General features: G+C 49.8%; 1 protein-coding gene across 1 annotated transcript in view; it reads right to left on the bottom strand.

Moving 5' to 3' along the window:
• LOC118785852 (partitioning defective 3 homolog B-like) overlaps positions 1-26,588 on the bottom strand; it is a 212,358-nt gene that overhangs the window by 138,078 nt on the left and 47,692 nt on the right. The window contains exons 3-5 of the mRNA XM_036540793.1: positions 22,601-22,769; positions 13,351-13,454; positions 4,247-4,338 (exon numbers count right to left, since the gene is read on the bottom strand). Coding sequence (XP_036396686.1) covers positions 4,247-4,338; positions 13,351-13,454; positions 22,601-22,769 — 365 coding nt within the window. The remainder of the gene's footprint in view (positions 1-4,246; positions 4,339-13,350; positions 13,455-22,600; positions 22,770-26,588) is intronic.

Genomic DNA, 26,588 nt, shown 5'->3' with positions numbered 1-26,588 from the left:
CCGAGGGCCCTCCTTCCTCGGGACTCTGCGCTGATAAGGGCAAAGCCGAACCACGATAAGCGGCTGGGAGCGGAGAGGGCCAGGGAGCGGAGAGGAGGGGAAGGAGGGCAGGGGAAGGGAAGGGAGGGAAGAGCAAGAACAACAACAACACAACAAGGAGACGAGGAAAAAAAAGCCCTCTGAAAACTCAAGCCGCGGGCGAGGGGCGTCCATCTGAAGAGCGGGTTCATCAACTGATCAGAGATTTCAATTAATGGAGGCCAGACAAAGCACAAGATATCAAAGAGCCTGCTCGCCAATGAGGAAGGGGGTGGAGGGAGGGGGAGAATTAATTAGGTGGGCTTAATGAATGCTGCATGCATTAATATGAAGGGCAAAAAAAAGAAAACAGCCCGCATAAATCCCCTCCCCTCCGCTCTAACTTCTCCTCTCCTTTTCCCTCTTCTCCTCTGCTCGCACTTCAGATCCATTTGCCGTTTGTCTCGGGCTGGTTGCGCTAATGGGCAAACAAATTAGCTCAAAGGTAGGCCTGCCACTCTCGCTTAAAGAAGAGGGACGCAGAATGAAGGAGGAGAGTGCATTAGGGGGCGGGAGGGGAGGGACAGGTGCCCGCTTCACCCACCTGCCGCTCTCTCTCCGCCGCCTGGAGGAAGGGAATAAAGAAAGGGAGGGAAACGGAGGAGAGAGTGAGCATTACCTCAGCCCCGGCCTAATCTTCAAAGTGCTGAGCCCGTGCGCCCGCCTCACAACAAACGCAGGCAAACAATGACGGCGAGAAACCTGGGGGAAGATTAAGCCTCGCGCTCTAACTGCGAGTCGCGGAAGTTTCGATAAATACATACGTTAAAAAAAATATGTAAAACAGCCTAGTTAGAAGAGCTGACACTTCCATTGTGCGGACGCCGGCCAGAAGGCAGCTATGATTTGTGTGCGATTATTACGGCGCGGTTATTATTCGCGTTTGGTAATGAAGCGCAGTGAGGGTCGCGGTGCCTGTCTTGGAGTGAGTAATGGAGGCGCCGCCCGCGACGAGGCCGGGGCCTGGAGCGGCGTGGCTCCAGGGAACTGTAACTCTCCGTCTACTTCCCCCATTCATCTGCGCCTTATCTCGCTCCTGACCACGTGCATATCCGCCATGTTGGCCCCTCAGTCTCCGGCGCAGCTCTCTCAGGCGGGGGCCGGCGTTTGTTAACTGGAGTTTTTCCTGACTGTCACCGCGCTCTCATTAGCCCCCGCGGGGCGGCTGTGCCACGCACCCCTATTTACATTCACACAACACCTACCCACATAAACAAGCAGCGCAGGCCTGGCGCCGGGCGCCGCTTGTTAGCGGTGGCGAAAATAATTGCGTGCCTGCCTTTTACTCTTCCGAAAGGCTAAAAACACACACCCAAACGGCTTGTAGTCCGCTCACGAGTGCGAGAGAGGCGCTGTCGCTGTGGCTGGTCTCCAGAGAAAAAGCTGCAAAGGAGAGCTCCTTTATAAACATGAGATGTCAGGCCCTAAAGCTCACTGACCGCCCTCCCTCAGCATCGGTGGAGGCCAGTCTGTTCCATTCAGAATTCAGTCAATTCAAGGAGTGAACTGAAATTGCATCTCGTATCTCTACCAGATAGCTTGTACCTTGTCTGGCCAACTATTGAAACTTGGACACTCAGCTCCTCTTATATTGTTGACTCCTTCTTTGGCTTGTGTTGTACTCTGCCTCATCTGTAAAACGCTTTGGATAAAAGCGTCTGCCAAATGAATAAACGTAAACACAATGTAAATGAGTTGAAAAGTCTGCTGGAAGCCTAAAATTCACAAAAGCAAACAGATGACCAGGATTATTCACCAATGACAGAGGCTCATAGTAGTGGCCAATTAAAATCATTTAACGAGTCCTCTGACCCTGGGAATGATCAGACCTTCATCATCCATCATCATACTACAACAATACAAATATTAGGTATGACATCACAAGGACGATGTCACCAGCACACAAGACTACACCCAGGCTCAGAACCCATGATGCCTCTATCAGAAAGAAATATTCCACACTAACCATATCATTTCCTCAACTTCCTTCTTCCCAATGAGCAGCGGGCTGTATGCAGGCTGCACTACAATTACCCTTAACTGAAACCAGCGTCAGCTCAGGAATAACACTCAAGAGAAACAATTTTAAAAGTAAATGACCAGAAAATAACTAACTTCAAAATCCTTTCTGGTCAGTTAATTTTAAAATCCTTTCTTGAGTGTTATTACTGAAATGAGACTCGTAAATCACCATTTTCCTCCCACGTTACATTTACTTCTGTGAAGGAAGTGTTGCCTTTCAGGGTTTTTATTATTATTATTGAAATCACTGCAGCATGTTGGAATAGGACCATGTAATCTGTTAAGACTGTTAATCAGAGCTGTAGCAGGGCTCTCTCTTTAGTACTACAGCATTGTTAGCTGTTCTCCGGGTGGCTGAGATCAGCTCAGTGCTACAGCATTGCTTGTTGTGCTTTGAAGGCTTATGACTGACTCAGTGTTATAGCAGCTCACTATATGCTTTCCCACTGCAGAGCTGGAACCAGGCTGGGTCATTATACTCTATTTTCAATGTAGAGCTGCAACCAAGCTGGGTTTTCACACCCCTTTTCCACTACAGAACAAGGACCAGGTTGACTCATTATACCTCTTTTCCCACTGTAGAGCTGGAAGCAGGCTGGGTCATTATACCCTTTTTTCACTGTAGAGCTAGAACTAGGCTGGCTCTTTATACCCCTTTTTTCACTGTAGGGCTAGGACTAGGCTGGCTCTTTATACCCCTTTTTACAGCCTGGTTTTTGAGACACTCCATTAGCTCCATTTTTGTAATCCATCTTATTTTAGCATGACATTTACAAGACAAGCTTTTTTTAGATGACGGACAATTAAACGTAACTGGACCTGATATGCAATCATTTTTGTCTGACTATCAGCTCCTGTCTGACAGATCCAAGCGAGTTTGTGTGCGCCTCCTAAAATGGCCCCTGAAACACGCACATCTTGATGAACAGCTTGTCTCAGCTGAAGCTACACAGCAAACATTGCCTTGCAGCTTATTCGTACAGTCACACACACGCTTCATTGCATGTTACTTTTCGTAACGTCAAAAATTGTTTATTCGCCACAGACACTGGATTTTACACTTCTGAGCTTAGACGGAAGACATCTTAATGTGCCGAGCTCCATGGTTACAGCAGGTTGCCAAGGAGAAGGTAACGAGGTCTGGGTGCTCTCTGTAATATACAGGGGTCAGAGCACGGTGCACTGCCCTGGCTGGGACAGACAACTGCCCGTGCCACACACACACACACACACACACACCTCGCACTGTATCCCACCCCCTCGCAACACCTCTGAATCGAAACCCCCAAGCCATCGGGTCTTAAGTGCGTTAAAATGGTTTTACTCTAAATAAGAGCCTGGTTCTAAACCCTAGAAATTATTGCTCATTATTTTCCAGCAAATTTACATATAATAATGCAAAGGCATGACGGTTCACAGAAAGACCACTGGCCTATTTTCCATGTTTTCCCCCCATTACAGAACATGCGCATACATCAGGTTTGGTGTCATATGTGCCATTAAGTGTTTCTCACTGCAAGCCCTCTTACTGAGCAAGAGCACACTGATGACCCAGGACAGGCGGGGACTGGCAGGAGAGCAGGCCCAGGCTGTCCCCTGACGTCTGCTTTCTGAACCGGGTCCCATGCACAGGGCTACCCGTGCTGGTCAGACCCCTTTAATCTGTGCACGGCGCGGGGGGAACAAAGACACGGGCCGCTTCTAATCCCAGACCGGCTCATTAGACACCGCGAGCGCCCAGCGCTGATTTATGCTCATGTTTGTTTGTGTTTTTAACCCCCTTCCTACCAGCTTTTGTAGTTGCCTAACGATTAATCATTTTATATGCCAGTTCAACAGCATTGATCTCTCCAATTAAGACCACACACACAGTATGTTAGCTAACTAAGGATATAGAGACAGGAGAAAAGCAAGAGTGATGGAAATGCACACACCAACAGACAGATGCACGTGCAAACACACACACACACACACACAGGCGCACAAACACACACATGCGTGCACACACATCCACAGACAGACAGACAGACAGACACACACACACACACAGGTGCACAAACACACACATGCACGCGCACACATCCACAGACAGACAGACAGACAGACACACACACACACACACACACACACACACACACACACTTACTTGAGAGTGATGTGGCTCATTTTGGCGGCGGGCGCATCGCCCCTGGTCCTGTCGTCAGCTCCTCCCCTGTCGGCCAGCGCGTGGGCCACTCCCTGCCGGGACACACACACACACACACACACACACGCACACGCTCTGGGTTTGTTCTGTGTTTTTCTTATTTTCGGTTTCCACTGCCCCGGGTGCTTTTCTTCCCGAAAGGCTGATTAACAGTGACCCACCCCTCCGCTGGACACCTCACCTTCCTCAGTGATCCCTTCAAAACGAGCGCATCCACAGACGAGTGCACCCCCACTGATGAAACGGAGAGACCTCATCCATTCCCTATTCACTCTGCCTCTCTCTTTTTCTGTCCTTGAACAGGGCTCTTTTTAACAAGACGCACGACGCAACAACAGCCGACGTGAAATCTTCATAAAAATTAAGTAAATAAAACAGATGTGAAAAGGAAAGGTTTTAAATGCAAAATAAACACACACACACACGCGCACACACACACTGGGACAGTCCAATTATGCCTTTCTGCCTCGTCGGTTCCAGGGCGTCACCGCCGGTGACAATGGCCACCAGTCTGCGTGTGAACCCCCTCCCCCCCTATACGGAGTCTGAGCGTGCTCTCTCAGGACCCCCCACCCCCCACCCCCCCAAAATCCTCTCTATGTAAACTACCAGTCCATGTGCTAAAAGTGACCCAGTTTTCAGAACACACCCTGATAATCCACGTGTGATCATGTGACCCCCAAGGCAGATGGACCAGGCCCCTCGGCCTCCACATCGCTGTCATTCTACCTTCTTTCATTAAAGACTAAACATGAGGAAGTGATCTGTGTGCCTGCTGTTAAACGCTCAGCAAATATACAGTGTATTCACAATTAATATGTCACACAGTTAATATCTGTAGCCTTTTTTGACACTGCGCTTTGGTAACAGTTCACATTGTAGAATAAAGAGAACAAAGCACAATTTGAAGCTTGAATCTAATAAGAATTTACAAGGACAGCTTTATGGCTATCTCTGAAGTCATATTTTATTGTAACTTAACAATGTACTGAAATAAAAATTGTGTGACTTGATGTGTGTGTGTGTATGTGAGGACAGAGGTGTGTGTGAAAGAGAAAGACAAGTACAAAAAGACAGCGAGTGTGCTTGTATGTGTGTGAAAGAGAGTATGTGAGTAAGCCTGCTGTGCGTAGCATAGCCTGTGTGTGTGTGTCTGTGTGTCTCTGTGCATGCGTGTGTGTGTGTGTGTGTGTGTGTGTGCGTGTGTGTTTGTGTGTGTGCGTGCGTGTGCGAAAGAGAGGGTGCGTGTTTATGTTTGTAAGCTGGGAGGTGTACAGTAATTACTTGCGTGTCGCCTGTCAGGACTGGATTGCGTGTCTGAGTGATGGTGAGTGATGGAGACAGAGATTGGGACCACACTGAGAGTATGGGAGTAATGCATGACAGCCACGCCCCCTGTGCGTGATTGCATGTGTACGAGGGGTCACCGCGGCGCATGGGCCCTAATACACTTCTCTGTGACCTCTGACCCCATCATGTCCACTCCCCATATGTCAGCCTCACCAACGCACCCCATATGGGTATATCTGTGCAGAAGGGCTGATGATGTATAAAGCTGAGTACTTTTCCATCATGCATCGCTGTGATATTGACAGGTGGAGTGTAAGAGAAAATTAACATTTGCTTATCTAAACATAGTAATATATACAACATAATCTATTCAAGTTCCATGTTTTTTTTCTAGATAATGTCTTCCATCTTCTTGCAGCACAGTAATCTGTCTACTGCATTGTCAGTGTGTGTGTGAGTGTGTGTGTGTGTGTGTGCGCGTGTGTGCTAGAGGTAGCCATGCTGCCGTGTAGATGAAAACGCTCGGATGGAGACAGGCCGCTAACGATTAAGCGTGACATTTACAGTAAGTGACTAAACGCTTACATCAAGAACGCTTTGGCCAGCGCTGTTTTTCACATCTAAAACAGTTCACACACCAAGGTTCCTGTCAAAGATCTAAAAAGATTTTCTGCTGGAGAAAGATGTGTCCAGTGTCATTTCAACTGGGTGATAACCCTGAAGAGCATCTATAAACTGGCTCTGTTTCCACAGGGAATATCTGGGAGATGAATTTATTTTCTCTTCAGCTCTCTGCAGTCTGAATATTGTGGAGCCCACTGGCAGCGCTAACAGTAAATCATGCCAAAAAACGACGAGACAGAACTGGCATTTTCACCTTTTCAATAATTAGAAACTTAAACTGAAAAGCCAGCTATTAAGTCAGCTACGGCTTCCAGAATAATGTGCCACTGAGCTGTGGATGTTCTTTTATGTCATATTAAAAACGATGATTTTCAAAATATCGGTGACATCACTGAGGATGTTACTATTCATCACTTCCCAGTTTCTGCAACTGAGCCGCTTTCTGAATGGCAGTTCTAATACACCTGATAAAGCAGGTTACGTGATTAATTTGCTCATTAGAATCCCTTCTCCAGTGTGGCTTACAAAACACACATTTCACGGATTGCGTGCTTCACTGAAGGAGTTTAATCACACTGTGCTCAACAACAGTCACACACCAAATATTAAAACATGCAGCGTGGTAGCTGATCAGTGACACACCTCAGATTCAAACCTGGGTGTGGGTTGAAGGCTTCAGCACTTGGATCAAGCACCTTAGCCACTTGGGAGTCCGCTGTACCTGCCATGATGCCTTTCAACTACAGCTTTCTTGGTTGGTACGGCTGAAATCTTTATTTTTATGACTGCAATATAAAGTGTATGCATTATTATGTCTGTTGGACAGCCTGTTGCTTCTTTTGCAGGCTTGTAGAGCTTTATGAAAAGTGGCTCTGAGAAGCTGGGCTTGATGTCAGGCCGACCCGTACAGTGGTGCACGTCATGGGGACATGTTCCCCCAGGTCATAGCGCCCAAATCATTGGCCCTGTGACACTCAACCGACATACGCAGCAGCACAGAGACAGCACTGCCACGCTCCCACACGCCCTCTCCTCTCACCCCAGGCCTAACCAGCCCCGGCTTCCCCCTCCGGACCATCTGAGTTACATCCCACTTAGAGACACATTCAAAATAACTATATTTATTTCAACTATTAAACCCGGGAGGTCTCTGAAACAGAAAATACTCCCAGTCCAATTAACACTCTGCACGGTTCTTCTCCCAGGAATAGGTGGCTAATGACCTGAGGTGCAGCTGTAAGGTAGAGAGCCGAACTCAGGAGTGGGGTGAGGGGAGTGAAACTCCTTCACCTCCAACTGGGTGAGAGCCTGTGATTTTAGGATTAACACCGCACAATAAAAAGCGGGGATTTGGCCACAGATGAATACCACAATAATGAAGATGAACGCTACCTAGGTTCGACACAAACTGCAATTACAGTCTTTCTGAATACAGAGGAATGCTTGCTGTATACAGTAATGCAATCCGGTGTTTTGAGAAAAATTTAAAGCCAGGTATGAACACGCCCCGCCGGGATAGGAATGGATTCAGATCACCGCGCAACTGTTAGCCTGAACCACGCACAGCAAGTCGGGGTGAGAACAGGGGAAAGCATTTCAATTTTCCTCAAGGAGCCGCCGCCAAACGAGTCAATCCTAAAAACTTCGGAACAATGGCTCTCTGTTCGGTGTGAAACACCCGCCCTTCTCTCAGACCAGGATGGCCTCTAATCTCAGAGGAAGAATATTCCCCACACGCCCTTCAAACTTTCGCTTCGGTTGTTTTAATCTTCGAGAGAAAGAGGGAGAGCTTTATCCGGTCTTTCCCCTCTCGCTTCTCAGAAAGGCAGAGTGCCAATCGAAGCGGTTTCTTCCGCCTGCCGCCCCAGTCAGGAGAGGAGAGTTTTTATTCCTCCTTCCCTGCCACTGTGAGGCTACAGTCTGCCTGCTGCTCGAGCCAGCCTCTCCGGTGCTCCGCACATCAGCTCTCTCTAGCCCTGTCATCTCAGAGAGCGGTGCCATGATTACGGCTGTGACCGCGGTGAGGGGACGTGCAATTCAGCCGTCAGGCTACTGCACACGTGACCCCCCCCCCCCCCACCACCACCACGTTCTCTCAGCCGGTGACAGGCCGGGTGAGCTCGACGTGGCGTGGGGGGGGCTGGGGGGGATCTCCCGGCCGTCATGCGCTAATGGTGCTCGAGAACTGTGTAATTTCTACATCTCTATTTGCCCGTCACCTCGACAAGGCGTGCGGCGCGCCAGAGACAGCCTGCTGCCGTGTTCAAAATGGTGGGCTGCTCTGAGTCGTCGTTTGCTCAAACACTTCTCTCAGCCTCGAAGCCTCCCGTTCACGAAGGCAGGCAAGGAAGACAGTGACGGCATGCCTAGAGCTGGCTACAACTGTGCCGTCCCCCGAATTAACAGCTCTTATCAAATGCCAAGGTTAACAGTGCCACTTTGCGCCGGCTTGTTTCACTTCAGGTTATTCTGAAAGTGACGACAGCAAGACACGCCGACACTAACACTGCTCCCCGGGGATCGCTCCAACAACCGACGCGCCTCGGTGCTCTGGACTGTAAGGCCTGCTTTGTAATGCACTTTCAGTAATCTGCTGTCCCAAAGCCCAGTCACACAACAACCATACCAGCTTCCACTGACGCGCCATAGCTGTAAGTCAGCTGTACTGGGTGGGGCAAGCCATGGGAGTTTCCCAGGATGACAGCACGTTGGCCGCCCCTAGACGTGATAGCAGGCTGGCCCCAGGCCAGGGCGAGTGAAAGGGAAGTGCTGTAGGTGTGTGTTATCCTGTAAAACATCACAGCCAGAGAGTGTCTCTAATAGTGTTTACTTCAGGCCATGTAGCGGTGCTATTGCGGGGGGGTTGGCAGTGGAGCATAGCAACAGCAGGGTCAGGAGCCCAGCCCAGCACATTCCCCTGTACCCACCCCATCCATGCACTGGGAGGGGGGCTCTCTTTGCCCCTGCACGACCCTGGAAAGAGGGGGCTTAGGAGGGGGTTAGCGAGCTGTGTTTTGGGAAAGGCCCAGAGGGTTTATCCAGACGGGCCAGGACAGGTTTGGCTCACTGTAAAGACGCGTGATGTCGAAGAGATGGCAGGTCACCCCCCTCCAACACAACTTCCTGTCGCGCATCAGGCTTCATCAGTGAAAGCTGCCAGTTTAATTAGCCCCACCGGACCGCCGCGGCAGCGCACTCACGCAACGGATGCTAATTGGGGGGGGGGGAGGTTTGTTAAGGAGAGGCTGTTATATTAAGCATACGGCAGAGCATTATTAATGCCAGAACTTGTATCATTTTAAGTCTAATATGAGAGCAGAGCAGGGGTGGTGGCGTGGGACAGGGAGCCCGCAGGAGGAGAGCAGCCTCCCCTGGGCTGGGGTACATCAGATGAGAGGGTAATGAGTCGTCGCCGGGGGTGTCGGGAGCCTGTTTACAACGTCTTATGCCGTCTGCAGGAAGCCCACGTGTACGGGGGGGGTTGACACACCTACTGTATCAGACGGGTTCCAGTCAGCACTCTGGCGCCCCCAACCCCCCAGCCCTGCCCCTGAGTGGATCTGAGAGGGGCGGGGTGCGAACGGAACTGCCCCCTCCCCCCCACCCTGTGACACAGGTTTTATCCGCAGCGAAACCTGAGGAAGAGCCGTAAACACGCAGGAATCTACAGCTGCCGCCGTGGTGACATCACACGGGCAAACTGTACCACCTCCTTTTTTTAATGGGCCGCCAGATATCCTTTCACGAGCAATAAAATGAAAATGAAGACGCGGGGACTCCTGAAACTCACCCAGCTCCACGCGACAATACCCTCCTGCTGCGCGCGGCATTCCGGACGGACCTGGGGCGGCACGGACATGCCCGTCCTTCAGACTGCCTTTAGCGGCTAAGGAAACGGGCTCGCAACCAGAGGGGCGCATGCTCTGCGCTGGGGTGTGGCACCGCCATTGTGTTCAAACCTGAAACCCTGCAGTAAATACCCTAACCCTAACCCTAACCCTAAATACCCGGCTGTACGAACGGACACGTTGCATAAAGTAAGCAACGTCGGTCGCCTTGGAAACGGGCCATATGCCAAGTTCTTAAACGAAGTAAAATGTGCGTGGCTCCATCCTTTCTATAGTGTCGCTGTGGTGAGTGACAGAGCACGGTACATTTAGCAAATAACGGTAATCAACAGCGAACAGGACGTGGAGTAACTATCAGCAGGACACTGTCAGCAGAGCCGATCGAAGAGAACAAAATTGGCTCACGGAGGTGTGTGAAACTACACGCACGCTTAACACCTCAAAACACAGCAACAGTGGCAGGGCACTGAATCTAGCAGAAAAGGGAATCATTATTCATTAAAAAAACATTGACAGGCTTTTGAAGGGAAACTATATTTAGGGCCTCGTTTCTCTGTGTGAAATAACGTCACCTACTGGCTGTCGTTCAATCTTGGGAGGGGAAACTGGCTATGGATTTTACTAGAGTCGCGGTCTGACCTGTGACTCTTGGGGCTCAGGGAAGAAACTACCCAACAACCCCTGCTCTACATGGGCACAAGGTCCCTGGGGCGAGAAGCCAGCGGCTCCAAGGCAACCAATGCAACTTTGGACCAGTGCCACTTTGAATAACTACCACCGGGACCCAATCAGTTGGTCATGAGGACCCGATCAAATGACCAGAGAGACCCAATCAGAGGGTCACTGGTCCCTCGGCTCTCCTTCAGACCAACAGAAAACAACAATGCATCCTGGGAGCAAAGCAGGACCAAGGACACCTTATTAATTGGTCTTGGAGGAGCAAGATGGATCAAGTTCAATGTAAATAGTGATAAATATACAGTGAAGTAAAACTGTTTTCTATATTCAGTGCAGAATTAGGACCATAAGGACCATAAGCAGGAAAAAAAAACTAATTCACAGGAGAGTATGAAGACACTTTGACAAGCATAAGCAACTGTTCTCAGAAAGCCTAGCAATTAACACTGTTGTAAGGTACTGTAGTTGCACTTAATTTGCCTAGATCTACACGTGTGATTGTTAGTAGACTGCCACTGAAAAGGATTAACAGATGCATGAGGAAAAGGGAAATCACTGAGATACGAGAGGAAATTTTCCCCGGATTAAGACAACTCCTGTGATACCGCGGCGGTGTTTCATATCTGGTCTAAGGCCAGGTTTAAGAGACCACATAAAAGAGCTTCAAAGAGAAGACAGGAATCTGAACTACAGACAGAGATCAGTGTCGAGACACCTGACTAAGCCGACCGAAATCCCCTCCACTGCTCCACCCCAATCCCCCCCCCCCCCCCCCCCCCCCCAACCCCACAACGTGTCCTGGTATACCCTCTCCTGCTGTGTGCATGCCCCCCCCCCCCCCCCCCCCCTTGCCCCCAGCCTTCCTAATTTCCAAAGCATATCCCATCATCACCACAGGGGCCAAGTGTTCAAATAAGAAGGCTCACACCAGCAAAACTGAGCCATCCAGCCATCCATACAGAATGTTACATTTGGCCTGTTCTGCTGATGAGAATATTATCTGTGCTGGGAGAAGGGAGTGTGTGTGGAAAGCCTGGGTGTATGGTGAGCCACAGGTGTTCGGAGCAGAGAGGAAAAACAAGTCCTCTGCAGTTAGATGAACATGGGGGGGGGGGCTGCCAAGCGACACACAGGCATCTGTGATCAGGGAGGGGGAGCAGGAGGGGCTGGGAGCACAGGTGCAGGAAGCCCGGAGAAAATAACCGGAGGGAACAAAGCAGAGAACACCCTGAGTTTAATGACTTGAGGTAGGATGGAGGGACGGACAGACGGACAGAGGCACGAGCGTGTGGCGCTCGGAGGGGCAGGCTCTGTTTCGGAGCGCCGGGGAGGGGGCGGGGGGAGCGTTCCGGAACGCTGGAGCCTCCATTGTGAGCGTGGCGCGTTCTGCTCTGGGCTGTGAGGTTTCTGTGTCACGCTCCTGTCACCCGCAGAGTGGCCCACTTCCTGAAATCCCAAGGGGGACTGGGTGGGGAGGGACAAGAGGGCAGCCCCCCCGGGACAGATGCAGGCCCCACGAATGCAGAGAAAGGGACAAGAGTGATCCATCTTTGTTACCGAGCTCCGCCTGACGGACCGTGTCCAAACAAACAGCTAGGCAGGAGGCGTGGACACCCCGGACCTCAAAGGAGTCGCTCATGTCTAAAACTCCCAGATAAAGGGGACGCTCCCGCCTCTTCCTGTACACACGTAACCCTGCGAAGCGCTCCCAGAACCGCAGCGCGCTCTCAGAACCCGGTCCCGGGTCATCTGATACTCGCGGAATGCGTTTGCCTGCTTCCTCCTCCGACACAACCAAGCAGAACAAACAAAAGCAGCACAAATCAAAGCCGGGGTTCCCACCGGAGCCTTTTCAGCAAGCGGAGATGCAAGCGCTCCGTGCGAAACCACTGCCCTGCTGTATCTGCCCTGTTCACTGCACATTACCCAACCAAAACCCCCTACTTCAGCCACATGGCATCCGTGCGTGTTATTAAGAACACATAACATTCTACTATTCTAAAAATGGTAAACAGAACGCTTGTACGCGCGTACAAGCCGGGGGAGAACAGCACCCTCCACAGTTGCGAGACGCACAGAGAGATCAGTACTGGCGAGGACACAGAGGCTTCGGCAGGAGATGAGCTGCTCACCGCTGTACTCTCCTCTCCCCTCGGTCTCGGGGGCAGAGGGGGACACACACAAAGGCGCTCGCAGAAACCTCTCTGGCGCCCTGGCAAAAAAAGCTCAACAAAAGCTCAGAGAAACTTGGATGTAACATGTGAGTTCTGTGCTTTTACATTTAGTACAACAGTACTAGCTGTTGTCAGTCTGATTATTGCACAGCTCAGTCTGTATGCACTATGGGATCAGTTATTATCCTGTGTGACATAATGAAATGTTCAGATGTGGTCTGGTTTTCTTCTCTATGTACCCTTGCCGTATTATATCATGTGGACTTATCATATGCACTTGTACACCTACTTGACTGTGTGAGTCATTCAAGATAAATGAATAAATGTGAGCGTAAATATGGATAACTGGGGGGGAAGAACAGGAGGTGCTCCTCTCCGCATTCTGATGCTCAGGTCGAACGTCCAGGTTGCCAAGTCTCCGCATACTCACCGTCGGCGTGGGCCTGCCGCTGCCATCCTCAGGCTGGGGGGATCCCGTCTCAAACGGGGGGCTCAGGGCGGAGTCGCTGCTGCTCCTGACAAGGAGAGGGGTATCTGCAAGAGAGAATGCTCAGGTAAGAGACAACAGGGGGCCAAGCGACAGTGACACATAAAGAAAAAATATTAATGGCCACGAATGTGTGTGTGTGTGTGTGTGTGTGTGTGTGTGTGTAAATATGTCTGTATTTATGGATGGGGGTGTGTGGTGGTCGGGGGGGGGGCGCCACAGACGGCGGGAATAGCACGGACAGAGGGCAGGAAGCACCTCAGACTAACGACTGCATGATGAAAGGAAGAGGCCTGCAGTCATCTCTCCTGCTATGTTCTGTTCGGCAGTGTCTGATGCCTCACCCACAGCGGGGCTTTACTAGCGTCCTGCTAAGTAAGAGCAGACAGTCCTGTGTGCTGGGGCCCGGTGACAGTCACATAACGACACGATTCATTTGAACGAACGTCAGTTTAATCTTCGCCACTTAATGTGCGGTTTTGGGGGCGATTTAGCGCGCCGTTTCCAGCTGGGTGTGCGAGGCGCCCAGCGTGGCCGCGGGTACGGCTGGCGTGCTGAGCGTGGTGAGATGCCGGTGGCTGTGCCTGGGGGGTGTCTTTTAACAGAGGGAGGGTGGGCCGGAGCTTCCGCTGTCCCCAGGTGACCGCGAGGGCTAGCCAGGGCCTCCAGCTGCTCGCTCCGACCCCTCTCCCTCCAGCCAATTACACCACATGAAAGGGGCCGGGGGAAGGAGGGCCAGGCGCTGGGCGACAGACAACCAGGAAGGGGAGAAACCGCTAACAAAAGCCGAGGGGGCAGGAACCCGATCCCGACATCAAAACCCGAGAGCCGACACACGAGCCGCGGAGGGGAGCTCACTGTGTTTTCACGCCTCGGATGGGGGAGTTCATCCGTGCCGGACTCCACGGGCAGCGCTGGGAGGCTTAGGACAGACCGGGGGGGGTTGGGGGGGTTGTAAGAACCTGCTCCACACCCTCAAACTCTTCCTATCATGTCTAATCAAACACAGCTCAGAGAGAGACGTCTGCTTCGTGAAAACAGCTGAGGTCGAGAAGGTCGCCTCCACCAACGCCCCTCCCCCTCTCCCCCCACCCATCACAGTGTCACGGATGCAAACTAAATAAAAAGCCCGGAGACAAACAATAACCTTGATCAGGTAAACCTGGACGGGGCCAGACAGGACGCCGGTGTCAAACACGGCCTTGTTTGCGGATGCCTATTAATACCGGCCTTATCGGCCGTGCAGACGGGGCCGGGCCCCCGTTAGGCCGCGACAGGGGGCCGGGTGTGACGAGCTCCGTTTGAGGACACACGCACGCTGTTGTGCCACCGCCGTCCCCTTCATTCAAATCAGCCTCCCGCGGGGGACGCTCTCTCGGCGGCGTCTATTTCCGCGCCGGCTCAAACCACATCGTCTGGACGTGTTTCGTCGCGTTTCTTTTTTTTCCTGCGTCTGGTTTGTTGGCCTCGCGGAACCTCGGAAAAGGAGCTGATTGCGCTGTGAGCATCCCCGCGTGCCCTCATCAGCAGTCAGAGATCGGGGCGGCCTGAAGCAGACCTCCTGAAGAATACCCTCATCAACCTCATTAACCAGTGGGGGCAGGATCCCACAGCACTGGAGGACGCACGCCGCTATCTACAGCCTGCTGCGAGTCATCTCCGTCTCCCGACAGCGCACGCCAGAAAAAACATCCTTCAGCTTCCAGAGGATTCTACAGATGTTACTCGACTATGCGCACAAAACTTTCACTCAAAATGATTTAGATACAATTTAGTCTTCCGGTTCACTCTTCACTTTCTTTGCTACTTTGGTTGCCCCTCTTCCACTCTGAAGCTGTTGTGTGAATACATGATTCTGTTGCTGAAACGGCTGCTGAAATAAACGTTTAAACATCAGCTGCTCCAAGCTCTGGTCTGTGCATGCTGCCGTTTTTGGTAGTCACAGAGCTCAGGTAATTAGGTTTGATTCACCTTTTAATGGAACGCCGATCTGGTCTGGATATCTTTTAGACAGGTATCTTCGAGACGATCTTTTAAAAAACATAATTAGAGGCGTGTGCAAAAGACTTAAATTATTCCCTCATCCTATGTCTGTTAATCTTAATATTCAGCAAATTACTACTTCAGATTACCAACTTAATTGAAATCAACAAAATCCTCACTGGAGTGGAACCATTACTGGAACGCTGATCAGGCACTATTGTGACAGCACTCCAAGAATTTATCATGAGGAAGAACAATGCAAATTTGAATGCATGCCTTCATACCTAACTTTTTAAGGAACAAACTCACCTCAAAAAACACGTTTCTTGCACAAAAGATTTACAGAAGATTACAGTCAATAGGCATGACCAGGTCACAGTACAATTACCTGCTAATTCATACTAACTGGTCTCAAATTAACTTATTCATGTGAAAGCTGCACACTGTTACAGGAGGTCTGAAGGAGCAGGACAGGAAAATGAGCCTTTGGAAGTGAGAGGAATGCTGGGAACATTCTGTCCTCTGTTCTGCAACTGAGGCGACCGGCTTCTCTCTCGCTCCGGCAGGGAAGGGGGTTAACCGCCAGCGAACGCCGCGGCCTTCACAAACCCGCACCGACAGAGACGGGGACCGAATTCCACACAACCATAAAGATTCTGTCTGTAGCGAGAAGTCGAAAACCTGTCATTGTGCTTCCTGTAAATAAGGATGTGGTGGTCCAGAAATACCCCTCCGAAGCACCACCCCTGAGACCTCAAGGAGCCAATTTCCACTAAAAATCAAAGCGGAGGCCAGCAGGTTACAACAGCAAATAGAAAGGGGGAAAAAAATCTGTGTACCACACTAAAGCAGGCTGGACAGGTTTTCACTCTCTAATTTAACCTAACACAACCAGACATTACAACTGCATGTACACATTATGAAGGAGAGGAAGGCAGTCATGGATTGCAGGTATTGGATTACATAAAGCTTAACATCAGCTGTGCTTTTTGACTTTAGGAAAAAATGTAACTGTGTTAGGAAAAAATGTATCTGTATTTTTAGAAAGAGAGACACACTGAAACAGTCTAACTCCCATAAACACACACACACACACACACACACGCTCGCACACACAAGCACACACACAGAGTTTTACATCCGCTGCGCTCGGCAGTAATGATGTGAAAGTCTGTGTGTATCCTCCCCACACAGAGGCTCCAAGCCCTCTGAGAGTGGTACAGACTGCAGCTATTTAGGGCTTCAAAGTCAAACTGCCTGGAGTTTTCTTTTTTTTTTTTGGCATGTCATTTTCAGCGACTCCCGCTCTTCAAACACTTCTGCTTCTTCTTCCCCTGTTTATTTCCATCTTTTTTTCAACCTTTGCCAAAAAAAATATACATAAATACCTCTACAGATGCAATCTCAGAGATGCATGAGTGACACCCTGCACTCAGACAGTTCATATTCATGAGATTACATTCTGCAGTATTATCAAGAGCAGCCAATGACAGCACTGTCTGCACAGCCACGCCCAGCAAGCAGTCACTGCGCAGGCAGCCTCTGAAGTCCAGCCCAGGTGAGTGCAACCAGACTGCTCCTGCACAGGAAGGTAACACGCAGAAACTTCCTCTCTTTTGACTCATCTTGGCACAGCATATTCTGTACTCGGATCAGCTGCATCTGACCACCCAGCACTTCTGGAGACAGAGGCCATGGAGACGGGGCGACCCCAGGTCAGGGGGTCGATGGGAGAGGGCTGTGGGGGTCAGGGGATGTTTACTGCCCTTAAATAATGCCCCCTTCCCTGGGGACAAGGTACTCCCACTGCCCAAGTCAACACAAAAACCCCAAAGCCACAGAGCAGTGCAGTGGTGTGGGAATTCAGTTCATCACAGGAAGGTTGTCGGTTTTATTCCGGTGTGGTGTGGCATTGCAACTGTACCCTTGTGCACTGCCTCAGTACATTTCCATCTATATAAATAGCCAGAAATGAAGTATAGCGTATGGGCAAAGCATGAGGTGTGCACAAGTAGATGATACAAGAGTGATATCACTGGAGAGGATCAGACAAGAACCCCTGCATCTCACTGCTGCTTTAGATCTGCACAAGTGTGTCTAAGAAGTACCATCTACAATCTCCTTAAGGGGTGTGAATAAGGCTTCCTCATCATCTGTGCTCTTTATGATCTGGGCAGCAGTGTGAGTACTTCAACAGCTCTCAACCTGAATCCCTGCAGCAGACAGCCAGCAGCATAAACGGATATAACTATACATCACCCTGGGTAGGGAGTCTGCTGGCAAGTCAGTAACACTAAATAAAAAGAACACACATACAGTTTGTTTTAATAATTGAAAGAAACTAGTTATGCAGTTGTGCAATGTCTGAATTAACTTCAGAGCTCAAGAACATTATGTAGCCTCTGCAGAAGAGAACATTGTACGTTATCACTAATTCAGTGCATGCAACAGACTCTAAAAACCGCTTGTAGCCAAAACTGAAAATAGCTCAAGACATCAAGGCCAATCCCTGGCAGAAGCCATTCAGAGAGAACGGCAGATTTAGAGAAAGTGTTCAAAAAGCCTAACTGGGACGTGTGGAAAAGCAGGTGTCTACACCCAGCGCCTGTTCTTAAACACAGCCCAAATATGAGGCCACGGACAGGGCTGTGTTTGGGAGTGTAATTCCGTTCTTCCGCCGTGCAGGGAGAAGGACACTGCCGTGGTCAGACGCGGTGAGGCTCTGTGGTCTTCAAGGTGGTCCTCTCTCTCAAACACAAGGACCTACCGGAGAGGGAGGTCATTATAAGACCAGCTGGAGACTCGCCCCTGAAGGGGGGTCGCCCCAGACTCCTGACCTTCCCTGCTGGGCTGGGTGTGCGGGCGGGATTTTAATGCCACTGTGCCGTACCACCATGGCCAGAGCCGCGACGGCCTTCAAAATAAACACCGCGCCCCTCGGTGGGCGGTGCACCAGGCACATGACAGACACCGCCTCACATTTACAGACACTGTTTATCCAACAGGGGAGGCGCAGTAGCCATTTTTCCACACTGTCAGCTGAGGATCTGAAAGGATTACTGGGCCTGCCACAAACCTCATCCCCCATGTCCAGTGGTGGAGCACCAAGGTTTACAGCTTTGACCTCCGACCCCAAACAGGGGGGCTAAGAACCAATTTATGCATCAGCAGCAGGGTTTCTTTTTTTTATTTGTTCTGTCTTTATCTGATCGTTTCATGTTCAGAGCCATTCGATCAGCACGCCAAGGGGCAGGGTTACCACGGTGCTGTGTAGTTTACAGAGTGGATGAAGCAAGGTGAAAGAGCAGCCTGTACATCTTTCTCCTTCTTTCTAGTGATTAAAAGGTGGGTACAGACCAGGTAAGGGCAACTGTTCACCTGCCCTGAGGTGCAGACAACTCTTCTGCTAACACAGCTCCTCTCGCTTTTGCAAAGTGACAGTAAGTTTCTTTCCTGAGCAACTTTACTTTGCCTCTTGTTTCTTCCACCACAGTTTTGTCGGTTATTATATAGGTGGAATGAAATGTTGGCAGTGGGTAGGGTGTCTTGAAGCAGATGGAGAGCACGCTGTCCTTAATCCACCCTGAAGAGATAGAGCTGTGTGTGTGTGTGTGTGTATATGTGTGTGTGTGTGAGAATGTGTGTATTTTTGAATCTGCACGCGCTAGCCTGTGTGTGTTTGTGAGTGTGTGCATGCAGGTGTATGAGTGTGCGTGTGTGTGTGCATGTGTGTGCGTACATGCGTGTGTGCGTGTGTGTGTGTGCACATGCATGTGCAGTGTCAGCTGCGGGTGAAGGAGAGCCCATCATAATACCAATCAGTAGCCCTACCCGCTGGCAGGAGGCTCCTGTTGGACTCAGTGACAACGTGGCTGAGAAACGTGTCAGAGAGTGTGTGTGTGCAGTTCAGAGATCACTCAGACTGTAATCATCCAACACCGAGAGCCGGGCTTTCTCTCTGACTCTGAGGGCTCAATCTGGCTGAGCAAGCGCGGCTCAGAACACGACCGTACCCATAAAAACCATCGCTCCTCTGCCTGTCCTTCTCCAACCGTAACAGCAGCATCTGCAGCGGTGACCTCTGATATCGCACAGAGACAGCACGCTGCCAAATGTTTTTACCCACAATTCCCCAGTGAAGACTCTGAGACGGGAAGCATCTGTCTCCTCAACGGTAAGGCAGGCCGCTGAGTAATCATGGCCAGTAGACTCAGTAATCGGCGTCTAATCATAGAGCAGTTCTTCGCACTGACCCCAGTTCAACCAGTCAGCTCTCTTGTATGGATGTAACAAAGGAGTAGTCCTGGGGTCAGGGAACTAGGGACACTCCATCTCATGGGTGTGGTCTTCTGGAGCTGAGTAGCAGGAAACCACAGAAAGCAGCCAATGTTTGTTCATATGCCCTGTCCCCTCAATTCATAACGAATCAGAAAGAGTCATGAGGTAGGCAGTGCTGCTCAATTACCGTACATGGGGAAAAGAACTAAAGAGAGCAAAAAATACCTGTAATTCAATCAATACTTGTCCTTAACTTTGATTTGCAATTGAATAAAAATGTAAAAATGTTTTTTAAAGTAAACAAAAATAATGTTTTGTTAATGCTGAGGGACTATATCTGGCTAAGGAGTAGCTGTAAAAATGATAAATACCATACACTCCTGAAAATACGGCCAATTTTGTGAATATCTTATTAAAAATCAAAGCCCCGTCCTGACAGTTCCATTTTTCAGATTCATTTCACATTGTGACGAGGCTGAACCTTAACTATAAAATCTAACATCCACTGTCTTTCCCCCTAGGGCAGCTTTGTGGCCCGTGAAATTAGTGAGGGACTGAAATGCATCACTTCAGTCTATAATAGCACTAGAGCCACCACTTCGTCCTATCTTATGACTGCATTAGGCAGGGGGGTAGAGGGTGTGGGGTGTGGGTGCAATTGGATTTAAGATAGGGCATTCTTCCATTGCATGCTAGGCTGGACCCAGGGTGTCCACTCAGTACGCTAATCTGTTTAGGGGAGGGTCGGCTCTGGGTTGATATGGGCGTGGCCAGGGGTGGGCGCTGGGTCTGAAAAGGGGTAGCAGCAGGAGGTAGCCGTGAACCTAATTCGACTGAAGGATAAAGGACATGTCTGGGCACCCTGACAGCATGGGGTGTGGTGGGGTGGAGGGTCTGGGTCAGGAATCAGCTGGGCTTTGAGGAGGAGGAGGAGTAGGGGGAGGGCGGGGCTAGACTGGGTAAGTGGGAGGGAAGAGGGAAAGTGATTGACAGCTGACTCCGCCCTAAGAAGCCTCCATGTCTCAACAGGCTTGACTCAACCTCCCCTTCCCTGAGCACGGGAACTGTTATACTGATATCCCTGTACTGCTTATGAACACATCTGTACAAAATGCACACGCAAGCACACAAACACACGTAGGCATGCAGATACACGAAAGGACACACACACGCACCCGCGCACATACACAAAACATACCGCACCGTGTTACCTTTTCCTCCCTCTCCCTCTTTGCAGGCCTCACAGATGGTACACAAGCAGATGGGTGTCAGACTCAATCGTACATGACAAACTGCTTATTTGTCACCATGGCGAACAGAAAGGGATGAGTTAGCTGCATAACAAGACACTTCCACCCTAATGCTGAAACAGGGAACCACAGGCTGGCGAAAGAATAGTAGGGCCACGCTCAAACTCACAAACTCACAGAGGTTCAGCTTCCCATTCAGTGGCACACACACACACACACACACACACACACACACACACACACACACACACACACACACACTCATACTCACTCACTCAAAGACTCACACACTTACTCACCGCCACCCACACAGAGACGTTAAGAGTTACGTGTTTGTGTGTGTGTGTGTGTGTGTGTGTGTGTGTGTGTGTGTGTGTGTGTTTCCCACCCCACACACACTCCTGCATCTCAGGCACGCGAGGGGATGGTACAGATGTTTTCTCCATCCACAACATGGTTGAGACCAGACTGTTTTCCTCAGTGGATGGAAATGAGAGACACATGGTCAGGACAAGGGAGGAGGGGTGTAGGGGAACACTCTGCGTGTTTGTTTAACCCTTTCAGGCCAGGACACACACACACAGAGCTACAGTGCTGGAGACCAACAACCTCTTACAGAATCACAGAGTGCTCCAGAATTCCCATGCTCACCTGCTGGAAACAGCTGCTGTCCTAATCAGAGGTTATGATGTACGAAACTTTAAAAGAGCTACGGCCGAAATTCAGCTCCCGCAGTTTCTTCAGAAACTCCTCTGGGCCATGTGCTGCCCAGATCTCTCTGCTCTCCCTGTGACTGTCAGATGCACTTCACACTCTTACTCTGTAAGTCATTCTGGATAAGCCTGTCTGCTAAATGACAAAACGCATCTCGATATTAAATGGATGTAGCCTTGTCATCATCGACAAACGAAAGATACAGTTATGCATGCAGTAGGCAGTAAACTACTGCTTTGTAAAACATCTGTTAAACTACAGTCTTAGCTGGGACTGTCCCTGCTCATAAAAGAGGATGCGGTGCAGAGCAATTAGAGGGATCCTCAACCCCGGGGGCGGCAGTGAGCTATTGCTGCGTCCAGCAAACTTGGGAGGTTGTAGGGTCGACTCCCAGGTGGGATACTGCCGCTACACCTCTGTTCCAGTTATATAACCTGACTGCTTCTGCAAATATCCAACTGTATGCATCTGTTAAATGCAAGCTCTGGAGGTCACTCTGCACAAAGGGCATGGACTGGTAGAATAGAAGAGGGAAGAAGGAGAAGAGGAGCCGCTAGGTGAGATGGAGAGGCTCCCCTTCCGATCTCTGCTGTTCTTCAGGCCAGTGCGTGTGAGAACCACGCGCAGACACACGGCACGGGACCCCGCGGCCCCGCAGAACGTGACGGACTGTTTTGAGATGAGATCATTTTTCCTCGGGCCTGGAAGGCATCAGACATTCTCCCGAAACACAAGAAAGGGCCGCCCTTGGCCCTCTCTCCGCTCATTCATAATTTAACACAGTTACAACAGCAAACAGAGTTTACACGCTCACGCACACACACACGGACACGACACGCGCCTGTTCCTGTTTAAAAAGCTGTATAACGATTGCTGTGCTTGTTAGTGATATTTGCTGTTCTAAGTTCTGTGGTCGTGTTGCCTGGGTCTGACGCCAGCGTATGGAGGTGTGACGGCGTGGTACGTACTGGATTTCAGGGCGGAGGAGTTGACCTCTATCTCGCCTCCTCTGATTGGCTGGAAGACAGACAGCTCGGAGTCGTAGGGGTCCGGGCTGGGGCGTCCCGTCACGCTGCTGCCACCAGGACTCACCGCCGCCCTCTGCTGGGCCTCCTGCTCCTCGTACACAGCGATCAGCTGGGACACAACAGGAGAGAGCGTGTTACGCAGTGCCACAAACTCACATGCATACAGACACAGCACACATGCACACACAGTGCAATCACACACAACACAATCACACATAAATACATAATACAACACATACACACACAGTACAATCACACAATCACACACACAACACGTACACACATAAGAAGAACATAAAAAAACACAAACACACGTATATTCACAGCACAACACAGCCACACACAAAGACAGGAGTAAGTTAAACAGCAGCATGCAGAGAAGTGAGAGTGAGATAACAGCTACCAACAAAGGTCAGTGGTACACAATACATCACAGATAAAGAGAAAACAGTAACACAACACACACGTGATTTACACAACACAATCAACGACAAAGCTGAGTGATTTCAAAGGCTCTGTAAGAGTAGTGGTAGGGGTACTGAGGCACACATATTGACATCAGCAACATTAAAATCTTATAGATGTAAGCGACCATTAACCGTTAAAATCCACAACACAATGAATAAATAGTTAAAATGTCAACACTTTAACACTGTTGTCCAAAACAGCTATCTGGCGATACTCGCTAAAGCTACCAGTACCAAGCGGGAAAAGCAAAAGCCATCTTTTCATCAGTCCTCAGAAACTAGGCTACAGCTGCACCTGTTTCTATTCAAAAATTCCAACCAGCACACACACACGCACACGCACACACGCGCACACACACACACACTCCCTTTGTCCACTCCGGGCCCCTCTAACCTTATGGATCAGGACGCTATAGAGGACGTCCAGGGAGCCCAGCATGGCCAGTATGCTGTGGGGTTTTGCTCAGAGACAGAGAGGTTCCATTTGCAACGCAGCTCAGTGGGGGCTGAGCGCGCCCGTCTCCCCTGCCCCGTTATATACCCGGAACCCGGCCCCATTCACAGGAACACTGACTCTGCAGGGCCTGCCGTTCTAGCGGGCTCCACGGCCGTGTGAATGCACAGCCCTGCCCGTCAGCCCGCGCGGAGCGCCACCGCCCAGGCCGGGAGAAAGCGGACTTTACCAGCAACGCCAGAGCTTTCCCGCGTCCCAGTCACGCACTGACGCGCGTACAAACAGCCGCACGCACGGACACAAACATCAACAGGAGGAGAAAACGCCACACAGCACAGCTGACACAAACACGACACACAAATACACACTCACACATACAGACACAGACATTACAACAGATATAGCCACTCACGCACAGCTCATACAAACAAAGACCTCAACACACAAATACTCAAATCTAGAGAGGCATAAACATCAAAACAGAAATAAACAGCAACACACACAACTACTCTAATACTAAAAAAACAAGACATACATGAACATAAACACACATGTATTACATGTTGTTACATTACTGTCATTTAGGAGACGCTCTTATCCCAACAAACACACGCAAACAACACAGAAATAAACAGCCGCACACAGATGGACAGATACAGATATACAGGACAGATACACACAAAATACTGTAATACCAGACAAACAATCACACAGACACACAATCACACAAACATCAACACAGAAATAAACAGCCGCACACAGATGGACAGATACAGATATACAGGACAGATACACACAAAATACTGTAATACCAGACAAACAATCACACAGACACAATCACACAAACATCAACACAGAAATAAACAGCTACACACAAAGACAAACATTGATACATGCATATATACGCTTACACTCACGCACGCACATACACACACAACATACACACAACACAAACAGAAACATAAACACAGAAATTAACAACCGTACACACATAAATACTGAATCACAAGTGAAATACTAACACACATACACATTAAGTTACATGTATCACATTAACAAAAAGCCACACAGGTAGGCACAAATTCTGTCACACCACAGAAATAGAAACGCTGTCACAAATAAAAAAAATCTAAATCAAAATAAACAGCCACACACACACACACACACACACGCGCGCGCGCACACACAACACAAATAAATACATAAACAGAAAGTCACATGCACACAGACAGATGCATACGTTAACATAAAATGAACAGACATTCGCCACAATGCAATAACAAGCAAAAAAAGAGAGCAAAAATAGGCAATCGCACAATTATCAAACAAGCAAAAACACAGAAACACAAATGCACACAAAACACGCTCACACAAACGCACGTAATCACACACATACACTCAAACTGAGGCAAGTGCATATGAAGTAACTAATCACTCATAAACACGATGTCTTGTATTGTAGTTATCAGGTGTTGAGATAACGGCACATGCTGTTGGGTATGTTTCTGTAGCTGGGAACGGTAAGCAGGGAGACAGATCTGTCCCTCACAGTCCTGCCTGACATCAGTGCGGTGAGTGAGGCGCTCCGCACCCACAGCTAACGGAGGAAGCGCTAATTACGCCGCCGCTTCGTTAACGCAGCCTCCATCTTAATTTCACAACCTTTCGGCACGCCCACACAATGCAGCGCCACCTGCCTAACATCCAACCCAAACCACCCCACCTCCCCCCGCTCTTCTTCCTCTATCTCTCCATCTATCCGCTGCATTTCTTCCCCTCATCGCCACTGACTGCTCTTCCTTCTCTATCTTCCTCTATCTCCACTGCTATCTCCACTGCTGTGTGGTGTGTTAATTCTCCCTGCCTCCATCCCCCCATCCTCCTCCTCCTCTTCCTCCCACCCCCACCCCTCCCGCCCCTCCCTTGCCAGACTTGGGCATGATCGCTGGGAAAGGGCTCTGATTTAGCCCGGGAGCTGGGAGCCAGTGTGCGTGGTGTACTCCTAATGCCAGCAATCTGCACAAGCAGGGAGAGGAAGGGGGGAGGGAGGGAGAGGGAAAGGGGGAGGGAGACCAGTCAGCTGGTCCTGAGGCTTACAGCACTAACGCCTACTAACACCCAACAGCCTCAGCGCGGCACAATAGCGACTGCTACAACTGGAGTGAACCAAATTATCACAACGCACAAACGCTACAACACTCGTTAGGAAACGCGAACAAAAGCGCAAAGCGGAACGGCGTGCTACCTGGCCCTGAGGGGGAAACTACACCGAGAGAATACGCACACACAGCGTAAACTCTGAAAAACACCGACACAGTGTAGGCTCAGCCAGCGCAGCTCGGACATTGAGACCAGCCGTCTCAGGCAGACATGGCTTCCCACAGACAAAAAGCTGTGCTCATGGTGCCTTTGAGAGCCACACTTCATTTTCAACCACAAAAAAAGAAGGAAGATAGTTCTTCTTGAGGAAAATTGCAATGATTTACCCCAAATTCCACACACCCCCTTGAAAGGGACAACCTCCCAATTCTCCCCACTCCCGTTTTACCTAACACTATGCCCCCCTCCCTTCAACCCAATCATCACGGGAGAGAGATTTTAAAGCCATGTTCCGCCCTTGCACCCACACCTGGGCAGAGGAACGACGCCGTGCTTCACATACACACACATGGCAGGGTGCCATACCAATTAGGGAGTATAACACGTAACAGGAGGCTGGGATCCTGGGTGTTGTCACTGCTGCCGTGTCTGTGAGCCTAAGAATACCCTACTCTATAAAAGGCAAATATGTAACATGTAATTCAATCACCTCACCCTGAACAAGGGCGTCCGGTTAGGAAACAGGATAAATGTACCTGTTAAGCCCACAAAATTTAGTCTGAACCATGTTTAATATAAACAAACCAGCCTTTGGCCAGTAAAGTGAGGTGAAAGATTCATCCATTATGTAAGGTTTAAACATTTATTTCAACAAAATGTACCTGTTAGAAAAATAAACCTTCAACCT

Source organism: Megalops cyprinoides, chromosome 11, assembly GCF_013368585.1.
Source record: "Megalops cyprinoides isolate fMegCyp1 chromosome 11, fMegCyp1.pri, whole genome shotgun sequence".
In the NCBI taxonomy this organism is placed as follows: domain Eukaryota; kingdom Metazoa; phylum Chordata; class Actinopteri; order Elopiformes; family Megalopidae; genus Megalops; species Megalops cyprinoides.
This window is presented reverse-complemented; position numbering and strand designations above follow the sequence as displayed.